This window comes from Euprymna scolopes, chromosome 19 (assembly GCF_053919585.1).
Source record: "Euprymna scolopes isolate OS-2025 chromosome 19, ASM5391958v1, whole genome shotgun sequence".
NCBI classification, from domain to species: domain Eukaryota; kingdom Metazoa; phylum Mollusca; class Cephalopoda; order Sepiida; family Sepiolidae; genus Euprymna; species Euprymna scolopes.
Genome location: NC_136500.1, coordinates 72,608,597 through 72,624,017, shown reverse-complemented (window position 1 = coordinate 72,624,017; position 15,421 = coordinate 72,608,597). Strand labels below are relative to the sequence as shown.

At 32.1% G+C, this 15,421-nt stretch overlaps 1 protein-coding gene across 16 annotated transcripts in view; it reads right to left on the bottom strand.

The window, feature by feature from the left end:
* LOC145303663 (protein still life, isoforms C/SIF type 2-like) overlaps positions 1-15,421 on the bottom strand; it is a 1,026,311-nt gene that overhangs the window by 215,447 nt on the left and 795,443 nt on the right. For 11 of the 16 annotated variants that reach the window (XM_080145246.1, XM_080145250.1, XM_080145247.1 and 8 more), the window contains one exon: positions 6,985-7,100. In XM_080145246.1, coding sequence (XP_080001372.1) covers positions 6,985-7,100 — 116 coding nt within the window. The remainder of the gene's footprint in view (positions 1-6,984; positions 7,101-15,421) is intronic. The other 5 variants (XM_080145251.1, XM_080145261.1, XM_080145252.1 and 2 more) reach the window with 1 other exon arrangement.

Sequence of the window (15,421 nt, the reverse complement as noted above, 5' to 3'; positions counted from 1 at the left end):
ACCTATGGTTAGCAGTGGCAATAACTTACAATAACATAAATTAACAGTTTTACCGGGTTATAGGTGACAGGATGAGAACAATCTACTCCTGCTGATTATGTAAGGGGTTTAGTTTGAAATTTCGTACAGGTCTCATGTTCAAAAAGATGCAATGGAGAGAAGTTGGAGGGGGTTACATCGGCCAAAACGCTATGAATACGAAAACCAAGATGGAAACAGTAGTCGGAATGATGCGAATAATAGGAATTATTAATATCCATCTAAAAAACCTCGAAACACGTTAGTAATTAGTGTTGCTGTCTTTTTTTTTTATATTGACATTGGATAGTATTAGCTTGCATTTTTTGATAAATATATATATATTTTTTTTTTATTTATTACTTCAGGCAATTATTATGGTCCAGTTTGTTTTTAAATTTTGTTTTAAACAGCAATTATTTTTTGTTTTAAACAGCAATTATTTTTTTTTTTAAATCTTCCTATTTTGTATGCAAAAACATTAAGAGATGCCATTTCTGGAGAGACTATATATGAAATTATATAGCTATAAGTAGACGCTGAAGAGAGTCCGACGTAGGCGACTAGATATTGGTCACCTTTGTTTTTCGATTTGAAACCGACGGTACCGATGTCTTACAGATATTCTGTAACACACACAAAAATATATGTTTATAGGAAACATATGCTCATTCAATTATATTTCACCCCTTACTTATATCAATCCTTGTATTTATGAAGCTCGACGTATGTTAAATATAACTACAGGGCCTTTACAAATGAATGCCAAAAAGTCTATATTCCAAGTTGCAAGATGTTGTTCATCTTTCCGTTTATTTCTTTCAGTATGTTAAACTGTTCAAGTTTTGACAGCACCTGTTTCGTAGCGCAGAAACTATCATATAATTATAATGTAAATTTTTTAACATTTTCCGCCCTAACTCATCAAAAGAATAAGAACTCATTAACTTAAAAACAAAAGAAAAAGATTATGGCATGATTACATAAATCCGAAAAAAATCAGAACAGTAGTTGCAATTGTGTGATGATATTTACACCATCTTTGATTTTAATGCCTTTTAAATACAAAAATATTAAAAAAATTGACATAATAATTATATCATAGTTTCTGCGCTACGAAAAAGGTGCTGAACATTTCAACACGCTGAAAGAAATAAACGGTAAGATGAACAATATCTTGGAATTTAGAATATAGACTTTTTGTCATATATATATATATATATATATATATATAGAGAGAGAGAGAGAGAGAGAGAGAGAGAGAGAGAAATAAAAAGGAACAAATCGTATTATGTGTTCATCAACGTTTCGTCTTTATTTCGAGACTTTCTCGAAATAAAGACGAAACGTTGGTGAACACATAATACAGTTTGTTCCTTTTTATTTCTCTATTTTGTTGGGATACTATTTCCATTATTTTCATCATATATATATATATATATATATATATATATATATATATATATATATATATATATATATATATATATATATATGAGAGAGAGTATGATTAAAATTTATAGATAGTTAAAAATAATGTTGTTAAAACTTATAGGACTAGTGAACTTGATATTGGATTAAACTTGATTGAATTAAAAGGAACTACATGTTTGGGTTTGGCGGAGATATACACTCTAAGAAGTGCTATTTTAGATGCCGGTGTTTTAATTCACCATTATGTTATAATTAAATCTTTTGAAATATTATCTTGTTTGTACATATTTATTTTTCTTAAGGCCAGAGTTTCATCAATTATTTACACCTTTGCTTAAACTGATATAAATCAGTGCCATGTCAATCCGCACTGATTGGAATGAAACTAATTTGGAATCAATTCAGCGTTTTTTTAATAGACGAATGCTCGAGAAAAAAAAAGAAAAAAAACGTCGTGTAAGTCTAGACGGTCAGCCATATTGAATAAACACCTCGTACAGTTTGATGCTACATGTTTACAAAAATAGTGACAAAGCAGAGAGCAGAAATATTACCATCATCATCATCGTCATGAGTAAATTGTTCACTTTCTTGGTTCTTTAATATTTTTTTTTCCACAAAAAAAAAACAAAGAAAAACAAGACAAAAAAAACAAAACATATCCGCCATTTTTTTTTTTTTTCAACAAGTCATTCATTAATAACTAATAATGATGAATATGTGTTTTCCATTGAAAAAAAAAATGATGTTAAAGTTACTGATTAGAATGATTGGCGATTCGGAATCTTAACTTATTGTTTTAAGGATGGTAACTCTATTTTTATTATAAATTTTTAGAAGAAGATGATTTTTTTTTTCAATTACTTTGTTTAATGTAACAAACTTTTACAACATCAATTACAAAAAGAAAAAAAAAAGTAAAACGCGACGATATTGTAATTTTTCTTAAGCAAAACATTCGAGTAATCGTAAGAAAAAAAATGATTTTTTTTTCAACTACTTTAGTAAAATAGAGTTACCTCCCTTAGAACAATGAGTTTAGATTCAAAATTGCTGAATGGTCAAATACTGAACCCTAATTACAGTGTCCAAGTAGTAAGCTCATAAACGAGTATGCAAGAAGACTAGTGACTACAACAGTAGAAATAAGACTGGAATACACCTCACAACGCGAGTCATAATTTTAGGAAAAAATTATTTCCCAATAGTTGATCCTATTATTTATTAAATCTTTGGAAGACATATTCATATCCAGAGGAACTAACTTCTAAAATTTAAGGAATTTGAAAAGGAAATAAAATGTTAAGAAAGCTGTGTGCGGTCAATTAGTATATTCTGTTTTTACTGTTTTCTGAAAATGGATTGGTTGGTTGTTTTTGTTTTACGGCATATCAAACCTTTCCGGGTTATTTAATGCCGAATCCAAAGATTTTGAAGAAAAATTTTTCTAATAGAATATATTTGTTGTTTTCACGTTGGTTTCTATTTAACCCATAGTTGGAACCCTAACAGGTACTACCACTCCGGGTCAGAGTGGACCTGGGAGCAATGGTAATTAAAGGGTGGCTCCACACTCCCCAAAGCCCACAAGCTGGGGCCTCACCATTGGATATAGTTTAAGGTCATATCCAGGACCCCCATTGAGGGACTTTTACTCTCTGCAGGGGAGCAGTCGGCGTATTCTAATGCCCCACCGACAGGGCCCTGAAAGTGGAGTTTTTTATGTGAACGTATGTATCTAATTCCTCCAAAAGGAGCACTCTAGATGAGGGGGTGGGGGATAAATAAATATAAACTACCCCAGTCAAAGGGGGATGACTTCTCTGACTAAACACAAAACAGATACTACACTATAATCTTAGCCCAAAGACCAGGAAGTGCTAAGCCGCTAAATTCAACAAAAAATTATTTCAACGTTTCTGCATCCACGGAGAATAGGATTGAGTATCAAACAGTTCTAAGTGGCAGTCTTCTGAATGTTGAAGGTTCAATCCTTACTACAGGCGATAATAATTTTTTTTTTTTAAATACATTTATGAAGAAGCCTTTAATATTTGAAAATACAAGGAACAAAAGAGCAAATAAACGTTTAGTGTGTGGAGGGGTATCAGATCAGAAATAACGCTGCCCAAGAGAAGAAAATGTACCGGGATATCCAAGCAGACCATCGGGGCTCATTCTACAAGTCATTCAATATCTCGTTAGAATTGTGAAATATTGGAATCGAGCACTTTTGTTATTTCGACTGATTGTTTGGAAAACGGGTTGTTGTCCAAAATTCAACCTAATAAAATAAAAATTAATAAAAAATACAGAAAAATATTTATGATGTATATATCCGTAACGGAACAAAAAATGTTATATTCCAAAAATTATGTAAATTAATCAAGTAATTTTTTTTATATAGAAAATAAGATTTAAAAAAAAATTTTTTTTTTACAAGTTTTAGTGATTAATAGTAATTCGTAGCCATTACAAGATTGATTTTGATATCTATTAAAGACTAGCCATTGAGCAATGTTAGATGAATAGATTCTGATCCAGAAAACAAAAACAGCAATTCTTCCCCGTTTGTCAAAAACATCGCTCCTGGAATGTGAAGATTAAAGAACAAAATAAAGGAAGCGAAGGTTCACTTTTTACTCTTCTAAAATTCTTAGACTTATTACATTTTTCTTATGAAAATGTAACAAAAATTCTTCTTTATTTTTCTAAACTAAAAGTTATCGAAGTTTTTTTGTTTTTTTTTCGGAGTGGATGATGATGTAGTGGCAAAAAACACAGACTGACGACCTGGGTTTTTCGACTTGGAATCCAGTTTCACAAAAATCACTTTCACTTAGGATGTTGGTAACCTTCTTGTGGTCATTCTCATGAGTTCCAAATTAATTCCGACTAGAAAAATTATCAAGGAAACCAATGCCAACATAGAATCTTCGGATTTATGCAATATGATGATGATCAAAGTTTTTGATGAAATTTTCATCAGCAGCATCATCATCAGCAGCAGCAGAAGCTTAATTTGTTCATGCATACTGCTGTTTCGCAACAAATAGAAAAAATCGTAAATTATTATAAATTTCGGTTTGACCAATTTGTGAGAGTCAGGGGTATCGAGGAATACATTCTGCTCCCTTGAATACATCCTACATACAAATTCTTTAAAAAGACAAAAAAAAAAAAAGCCTGACAGGGTTAACGTCCGTTTTACATGCTGACTTGTGTGGGACGTTTTTTTTAGAAATTATCATTCATCAGGTTGCTTTAGAAGTCATTTCCTTAATTGAGGCAATTTTTTTAGAAGCTAGATACCCTCCCTGCTGCCAATATATGGGCAGGAGCTGCTCGGTACACCTATCCTGCCTTGATAGAGTTCAAAACCGGCTTTGAAACCTCGTAGGTGATGCCCTTTTTTCTTCTCTGCAATCTCTTTCCCACAGAAGAGACGTTGTGAGCCTGTTTCTGCTCTATCGCTATTTTCATGGTAAGTGCTCGTCTGAATTCCAATCTACGGTCCCTCCTTGCCAAACTTTCACAAAAAAATACTCAACTAGATAAAACTACTACATATGAGTTTCCCCACTCTTTATCTGTGCCGAAATGTTTCATGAACAAAGCTTCTTTCCCAGAACTGCCCGCCTTTGGAACACTGTTCTGCTGGCATGCTTCCCAGCTAAATACAACAAATCTAATGTAAACAAGTTCCTGTTAAGCCATCCCCATAAATAATCAAATTCTACCCAATTTACATCATTAACGATTATTTTACTACCACCTTACATTCATTAACCCTTATCCTCGAGTGACCTTCGGACCTTGATAAGAGGTAACCCTTAAGTAAAAACAAGTGAATAAATAAAAGATAATAATCTTGGTCCACTATGATCATGTAAATTGTTATTTGGATAACTACAGGATGGAACGATAAAATTGTCAGCCTAGAAAAGACGACATGATTCCATTTCCGTTTGATGAGAAACAATTTTTTTTTGTTGTGGACCATCTACAAGTTGGCTATTGTTTATAAATTCTAAGAGCAATAGGAGCCTTCTATCATGTCTGAAATTGACACAATGTTCAACAAGCAAGATCGGAGATGCGCCACTGTACAACTCATGTTCTCTACTGATCCAACACGACCATTGGCAGCACTCTCAAAATGCATCGTTGGATTGCCACAAATAACAGCGATGTGTTCAGAGTGATGAAAGTTTTTGCGACCATGGTTATGGTCTTTGATGTGACTTCAAGTGAAGGTCACGTCATGCCACCTCACATCTTCAAAGTCGGCTTGAAAGTCAACACCAAAGTGTGTCCTAGATGTGTTGAAGAGTGTGGTGATCCCCTAGTGCAAATAAGTGGCCGCTATCAGACTCTGGCTGTGGCAGAAAGACTTGGCGCCGGCCCATAAGTCCAAAGAGACCCAGGCTTGACTTCAGAAAGAGTGCCTTTGTACACTTCTCTTACTGAACCCTCCCTCTCTGACTTGAACCTACTGTATACTTTGTTTGATCATACATCGAGAACATCACCAACATGACCTCCCAAAACATTAAAGCCAGCCTGATCGCCACCATCCGCTAAGTATTCACTAAGCTCCCACCTGCACTTGTGGAAAAGGCATGCTCCCAGTTCCAGACCTGTATCGAGGAAGTGATTGTGGCTGTATTCTTTAGGGCGACAACTTTATCGTTTCACCTTGTATATTTTATATATAGACATATGCCTCCTATCTATAAGTTGAGCTCTATCGTAAACCAATAACATTTTGTAAAGAATGGATTTCTCTCAGTTACTGATAGCGTAAAATATATGTAAACAAAGAAAGTATATATACATGTGTGTGTGTATATGACTATAATTTCTACTTAGCGGTAAGTCTGTTAATGCAATCTTATTTGGCTATTCAAATTTCTAGTCCCTGTGTGAATTTATTTACTATGTCAAGCCACATTGATGTGTTTGTAGACAGCGAAACGGCTGTCTGTAAATGACATCTCTAAAGTATAAATTTCTTTATTTATAAAAACATTATTCGTTGCAGATATTAGATTTACTGGTTGTTTAAAAACAATATTTATCATCCGTACTAACAATGGAAAATTAAGTTTAAAAAAAAAAGAATCGGAAATTAGGCACAATGTTTTTCGATTCCGATACCAAAAGTTTTTCTGAGATTCTGATTAATCGTCCCAACACTACTTGTAAGAAATTCTGTTCTTTTTGCTGTGGGAATAAGGATGTGGTTGTTAGAAAATAAATGTATTTATTTGATTTAGTTACTCTGCTGAAAATCCTGAAAATGATATTAAATTAAAAAAAAATAAATAAATGCGAAAATTGTAATAATGATGCTGCCAGAATTGTTATTAACGAATGAATTGTTGAAAAAAAAAAAAATGGCGTTTTTTTTTAAAATTTATTTTGAAAAAAACTTTTTCATCAGCAAATATTAAAACATTTTGTTTTCCTCTGTGAAAATCAGAGAGAAACCACTCCCCCATGCAAAAGAATAAAAAAATGATTTACTACCTGAAATAGGTAAGCATCTCCAAATGCAGTGCTGAGAGAGAAAATGTTTTCCCTTTTTGGGTGTTCGGGTACGGCTTGTGCTATTCCTCCCTCAATGACTGAAAAGTAACGAACACCTTTAAAATTCAATATAGCAAGCAACGCAGTCACTTGGGTGAGCTGCCGTGGTTTTACTGACCTGTCTACTGCGTCTCAGGGTTGGGGACAATAGGGAAGGATGAAAAATGGCGGAGGTTATTAAAGAGGCAGCAGAGGCAAATAAAAGTTTTTTGGGGGATGAGGTAGAAATGTTGTATTAGTATCTAAGAAGAATTCACAAGGTTAATCACCAGAAAGGAATTAGAAAAAAAAAAAGAAGAAGAAAAGGATAACAATAAAAAAAAACAACCACAATAATATTAATAGCATTCATTTGTGTTTTGTAATTATCGTTATCAGAATTATTATCATTATTATCACCATTATGATTATTCCCCTGGCCGGTTCTTTAAGGGAGATAACCAAAGGTTTTAAGTAGGGAAACCATGCAAAACTTCAACTTTATTCAATACTCATGCGTTGCCTGGTCTGTCATGCTTACGTTTCGGATAACGTTTTCATTGTTAAAACATGTTTCATTTTTAAATGCGTCCAAGCATCTCTGGAAAAGGCTCTGTCAGTTAGTCCGTCTGTCACATTTGAAATGTTTTGTTGTTTTTTGTTTATTGGTCTTTCATACTAAATTTTAAAATGACATTTGTATAAGTGTTTATGTCTATCTGTCAATCTGTGGCATTCAAGCATGAAATGGTATTTTTGTTAGTCTGTGACGCTTTAGTATGAAATAGCATTTTCATTAGCCTGTGATGCTTAAGTGTGAAATGGCATTTTCATTAATCTGTGATGCTTAAGTGTGAAATGGTATTTTTGTTAGTTTGTGATACTTAAGTGTGAAATGATATTTTCGTCAGCCTGTGACGCTTAGGTATGAAATGGCGTTCTTATTAATCTGTGATGCTTAAGTTTGCACCACCGTTTTCGTTAGTTTATGACGTTAAGCATGAAACAAATGAGTTAGCAAAATTATTATTTTAATTTAACATGCGAATGAGGATACTTCCCCTTACAAATAAATTCTAAGTAAATATTCAAAATAGTAAAATATTCAAAATAACCAAATATTCAAAATAGCTTGATATTCAAAATAGCCAAATATTCAAAATAACATATTAACGTTCAAATAAGATTTCCTCCATATGGTTTTCCTAAACTAGCTTGTACAAGAAATTGTGAACTTTCTCCAAGCGATGTTGTCTCTAGTAACATACTGGACCAGACCAGCTGAATTCTTTTCCTGGAATCTGGTAAGATCAAGAAACCATAAGGAGGATATGTGCCCCCACCTCGACCTAAATAATCCGACTAACCCAACAAACAGCAAAATCCCACCCTTACACTGTAGAGTTCTCTAGATGCCAGAAAGCCTTCTACTTTCTTTCCTCAAACTGCTAGACTTTGGAATTCCCTCCCTGAACCCTGCCTCCCTGACTGTGTTGACATGTGGAAGTTCAAATCTTGCTACTTAATTCCCTATATAGTATCCCAGCATAATTGGTTCCAAATAGTAGCCCCTTGCGTCAAAGTGGCACAGTGCCAAAGTAATAAAAAAAAATGTGATCAATTGAAAACTCAGTTGCACTATGATGAACGAGTTTATATATAAGTAATAATTAAGGTAGAGTATATTCTATTAAAAATACTTAATGCTAATCGGAAAAATAATTAAAAAAAAAAAAAGAACTTTTGAAACATATCACAAAATCAGTACAGCCAGAAATATATGTACGGTAACAGAATATCTCTTGGCAAAAAAAATGGGGTTGTACTGTTTCCCCTTGCAATGCATACGCGAAAACCATTAAGTCCAAATAATGCCTAAATTATTGGTTCATAGTGTCCGGCTCCCGTGTACATGTATAAGCATTAGGGTAGGTCGATTTTCAATTATTTTCCACAACAGAATCTTAAATCGACAGATGTACTTCTCTTGGTGATTAAATTGCTATCTCTTTACTCCCCGCCGCCGCCACCACCAAAGATGGAATCCTTATAATAACCGGCTGTTTTTTAATTTTTTTATTGTAAACCGTCATTTCATTTTGTTCTCCATTTTTATTTGAATGAATTGTGTACATCGCTTAGCCATAACATTTTTTTTAATTACTAAAAATAATGAAATTTTTATTATTATTATTTTGTTTTTAATGCATACCCTCAAAATATTTTTAAAAAATGAACAAGTTCTGTTTTTTTTTTTAGATGAGGAATGATCGTTTGTATTTTTTGGATTAATCGGACTAATGTTCTCATCTTAGGTATTATTTGTGCGAAACGTCGTGCAAATAACACTCAAGAGGAAAAAAATTAGTTCGATTAATCAAAATAATACTATTCATGTCTTATTCATAAAAAATTCTTGTGTCGAGCTCCGATGCAATTAACCTATGCTATTACCAATTCATGCCTTACATTTCTTAATTTTTGAGATGAGGTATAGTTGTTTGTATCACTTGCATTAATCAGACTGTTGTTTTCATCTTGACTATCACCTGCACAAGGTTTTCCTATTCTCTCCTTTGCTAGTTTCTTCAGTTTCCTTTTCTCTCCTTTGCTAGCTTCTTCAGGTGCAAAAGACGCATGGCGTCTTTTGCACCTGAAGAAGGTCGAAAGTTACTTCGATCGAAACGTTGTGCAAATAAGACTCAAGATGAGAACAATTGTTTGATTAATCCAAATGATACAAAAAAAAAAGAAAAAAAAGACTGACTATTTTGGGGGAGATATCAAATATGTCCATATAAAGTTAGATGTTGGGATGATGAGTGACGGCAGCAGAAACTAAATTTTTCACTGGCATCCACTTTTTTTTTTAAAGCAATCTATGTATACTTTAAACTGTGCTATTTGCATATTTTTTGTTAAATAATTGAACATAGTCGACCAGGAAGCTGTTTTTTAATAAATGTATATATATATATTATTTTCCACAACAGAATCTTAAATTGACAGAGGTATTTCTCTTGGTGATTAAATTGCTTTCTCTTTACCCTCCCACCACCACCACCACCACCAAAGCTGTAAACTAGTAACTTATTTTAAATATGAAAATACTGCAGACAGAAAAGAAGAAAAAACAAATGGACAGAAAACTTTTTTTCTTTCTATTCAATTATTTCGTTATTACATACAATATATAGATTTTAGTGTTGCTGGTAGTTTTAAGTCAATAAATAGTTATCATTTTATCATTAGTACCAGCAACGTTTTAAAAAAGGAAAAACACTAAAAGAATGTTTTTTTGATTTTGGAAATTAGACTCAATTTTTTTTTTTATACCAATTCCGATATCCATAGAGTTCCGGTTTTTCCTATTTCATTTAATCGGAGTAACACTAGTTGATATGGCAGCTAAGATTCTGTTGGGTTTTAATGACTACAAATAAGTAATTATTATATTAATACAATTATTTTATTAACATAATATAATTATTTTATTAACATGATATAATTATTTTATTTTGTAAAGCAGACTCGCTCTCCAAATATAAGACAAAATAATATCAAACAACTTATATATATATATATATATATATATATATATATATATATATATATACATACACACACACACATAAAATATGGTCATATAAAGTTAGATATTGGTGTGGTAAGTAATGATACCAGAAACTAAATTTCTGACTGACATCTATTTTTTGTGTAATCTAGGTATTTGATAAGACAATAGTTAAGATGGCAGCTGAGTTTTAACAGCAAGTTGAACTGTTTTGTTTTATAGTCTGTCAGTCGGTCAGCGTATTTAAAAGAATTGGAAACATGTTGTCTTGTTTGGCCATGGGGGCTGTTTAAACTGTGACGCAAATATTGTGTTGGAGACACAAGAAATAAACACACAGACGGTGTATATATATATATATATATATATATATATATATATATATATATATATATATATATATATATATATATATAAACAGCTAATCTTGCAGGCAGTATAAGTATGGAAAGAAGGGATATGTGTGAAAGGGCGAACATGTTGACACATTAAATCACCTGAAATGCTACATATATAAGAAAAGACAGAATGGGCCTGCGAGAATAGGTCAAAATAATAATACAATGGGTTTTAACAAGGACATTATACTTTTTCATATAACTTGTAATGCTAATATTAACATTTTCTAAAGGCAGCCATTAAAAAAAAACAAAACTGTTTTACTTAAAAACAAAGAAAGAAACAAACAAGAAACCACCACAATCTCTTGGAAACGAATCCTGCTCGCATTAAACAGGACATGAAAACCATATTTTCTTGATTTTTATTTCTGCACTCCAACTCTTTCTCCCCTCCTCCTCCTCCTCCTCCTCATCCTCCTCTTCACGTGGTGCAAGGAGAAACCTTCCTCTTGGCCTCCATCCTGCTTTTGTAGGCAACACCAGATTCTTCTGCAGACAAAGTACACGATTAAACAAAAGCAAAACATATAAAGAAAAGGAAGAAAAGAACATTTTTTTCCTGTTATTTTAATTCTTGAAGATGTAAACAAGTTAGTTCTGTTATATTTCCACATTTTTTAGATAAGGATTGATAATTCATATTAGATCATTCAGACTACTGTTCTCATCCTGAGTGTTGTTCTAACAATGCTTATAACGATACAAGCTCCGCCCTTCTTCTGGTGTATCTCGTCAAACTCGGGAATCTACAAGGAATTTATTTAATCCATGTGGATAGAAATTCCGTGCAGATACCCGAGTTCGACAAGATACACCTCAAGAAGGTCGGCGGTTACATTGTCTGAAACGTTGTGAGAATAGCATTCAAGACGAGAATCGTAGTCGGAATAATACAAATAATACGAAGTTAGTCTGGCTTTAAAGTGAGAAATGCTCACCAGATGTGCAGGTATTGATGATTGTGATCTTTCTTAATAGAAGGTATAGCATAGGTATGTTTAATGGAATTTTCCCCACACAAACATATAACGTACCATTATGAATTTTGTAACATGACTGCTATGTTTAAGGTTGGGTAACGTTGACTATATTTAGTTTCATTTTGTTTTATACAAACAGCTTAGTTGATCATGGGGTTGTTTGTCCTAATAAGTAAGTATTATATATTATTCTTTAATTTTATTTAATTTGTTTTTTTTTATGAAACGTGGTGAAACAACAATAACAACTATGAAGATGAGGATAATAGCCCGCAAATAAATAACTAAATATACAAATAAGTAAGGTTTTGATGATGCTGGGGAGGGTGCAATTTGAAACTGCAAGGATAGCAGAGTTTTTAATTAATATGTTCCTGAAAATTTGGGGGGGGGGGGAGTGTCATGTGCTACTGGAGGATTGGTAAATGGAGATGTTAGAGTAAGACTGGTGATATGTAAGGCACTGAGAAATATTAGTTCTAGTCATGCCAATACGTGTATTGTTTGTGGAGACATGTTTTCCCATTGGTCGATTGGGATGATCGTAGATCAAGTGATCGAGTGGGATAAGAAGGTATACTAAAATGTTTTTGAAACGGTTTTAATCGACTTTTTTTTTTTTTTCAATAAATTCACTTAATTTTAATTTTGTAGCTTATGTGCCTGAAGACAGCTCATGATAGTCGAAAATGTTTGTTGATGCCGCGAGTTCCAGTTCACACTTGAGCGAACCTTTAAATCATTGGTTTGCCAACTTGAAAGGATGGGTAAAAAAAAAAAAACAAAAAAAAAAACACGCTGCTCAAATATACAAATCTTAAATATTCATGTATTTGTTTTTTTTATGGAAATTGCTCCAGACAAAGCATAAAACCACTTCATGTAAGCAGCTTAAAAAAAAAAAATAAAACATACTACTTCAAGGTCAAAAACTAGCCGACGATAAATGTTAGATGGGTAGATTCTTATTCAGAAAACAGCAATTCTTCCCCATTTGTCAGAAACCTTGCTGATGGAATGTGAGGACAGTAAGGGAAGCGAGAGTTACAAGTAAACCCAAGGTCTACATTTTACTCTCTTATGCTCATAAAATTTTATAACAATGGAATGCAAAAATAATTCTTGATTGTCCACTAGATAAAAAAAAAATATTTTTTAATCTAGTGGGAAATTTTTGTCATCATATTATACATCTATACCTAGTGTTTGTTAGTTTTGAAATAAGGATATTATTGTAGCTGTAATTAAAGAGGATTTTTTTAAAGTTCATGCCTAATAGTTTTGAAAAAAATTTTTTAAGAAAGCAAATTCTTTGCCCCCCCCCGAAAAGATAATCACAGCGAAAGCAATTGAAATCTCATGTTGTCATAAATAGACGAATTTTAATTGCTTCCAATTGATGAAAAGTTCCCCCCACCCACCTCAGGCCATTTTTCAATGGCATTTCCATTACCGTTTTTAGCCATTCTTAATTGCAGCCTGCAATAACTAGAAAAAAATATTAATGAAACTCTTGTAAGGGTCTGTTTAAAATCCATTCTTTTCTTGGAAGAAGATCTTTAAATGGATTCAAGTTTTTTAGGATTGTTCAAGAATTTATTTTTTTTTTTTTTTTTTTTTTTTGTCATATTTTATGCAGCTGATTGAAAATGACAAATATCAGAGACAAAGAAAAATCACAAGACGAGTATAAAAGTTGTTGATTATTATTCTAAAGAAGAGACAGCAATGCTTTTTAAAAACGGTTTTGTTATTTACACAATCAGTTCTGGTACTGGGAACGCATCCGTAACATTCATGAATGGGAACTAAATACCATTCTTCGAAAAAAGAAAACAAAAAAAAAAAAAAAAAACATTTTTTTTTTTAATTGGCAAAAAGAAATTTTAATGAAATTTTCCGTATTTGTTTTCAATTTATGTAGTTTAAGAAATTTTAATGAAATTTTCCGTATTTGTTTTCAATTTATGTAGTTTAAGAAATTTTAATGAAATTTTCCGTATTTGTTTTCAATTTATGTAGTTTAAGCTTGCCACTCATACTTTGGGTACATGATTCACTTTGAATATGTGTGACGCCTGGTTAGGGGCATAGTAAAGGTGCTTTTCATACTCATTTGTGAGGAGTGGATTATTTACACTTCAAAAAGCAAAGACTGCAGACAACATCACAGAACTCGATCGACTGTTTTATTTTTTCCCCTCTAACACAATACCGAGCCATCCATGATTGCATGCAAAAGATTTACTGTAGACCCTTTTGGCTAAACGAGTAAAAAGCTGCTTACTATCTACATTGTGCTATGTTTGACTTTTTACAGCATATCAACACTTTTCGAATTATTTAATGCCAAATCCTGTCATTTTGGTAGAAGTGTTTATGCTTAAATTCTTTATGCTTTCAAATATTTATTTTTGGTGTTTGGTTGGTTTTACATTATATAAACTCTTTTGGGTTTTTTTTTAATGATAAATCTGGTCATTTTGGTCTCAAGTTTTTTTTTTACATCTTCAAATATTTATTAATGTTGTTTAGTTTAGTTGTTTTATGGCATATTAACTCTATTTAATACCCAATACAGTAATTTTTGAACAGTGTTTAATAGGTATTCAGTTCTCTCTAATTTTTCTTTAAATATTTAAATTATCACAATTTTCAATAAATTAATTGAAAGGTTACAAAAATTGTTTTAAATATTAAAATAAATTTCAGCTGACTTATTTTTATGGTAAGAAGAAGGAATATTTTTTTTATTATTGTGGAAACATTTAAACTATTACAAGCTTCAATAAGTAAACGTTGTTTTGGTTGTTTTGTTTTACGGCATATCAACCCTTTTCAGGATTTTTAATGCAAAATCCAATAATTTTGGTAAAAGTTTTATTTTTCGAGTTTTTCTATGCCTTTAAATATTTATTCACATTTTTTAGTCCAAGTGCTTTATTTTACGGCATATCAAACCTTTTCAGGGTATGAAATGCTAAATCCGATCATTTTGGTAAAAGTTTTTTTCTGTTTCATGTTCTTTATATCTTTAAATATTTAATCATGGTTGTTGGATTTGGTCGTTTTGTAGAGGAAAATTGTTTGCTTTTGAATTTGACTTGATTGAGTTTTGTAAAGGGAAATAAAAAAGACAATGGCATTAACGTTTGATGAATTTTAGGTCAGGAAGTCAGTATCTTCACACAATCTGATCTCGTAAAGAAAAGACGTATTTATTTATTTTAACGAATATTTAGTTGCAAACGATATTTTTAGAGAAGAAGAGAGACACAATATTTTTGTTAGGACAGGTTTAATATTATTTCAATAGAAATATCATCGATAATAACTTTTACAGATAGTTGAAGAAACACACTGTGGTATTACTATGGAGGCTTGCACTAGTTCAAATAATTGTTTTAACACTGTTCAGATAATTAAGTTATGGCAAATAAGGA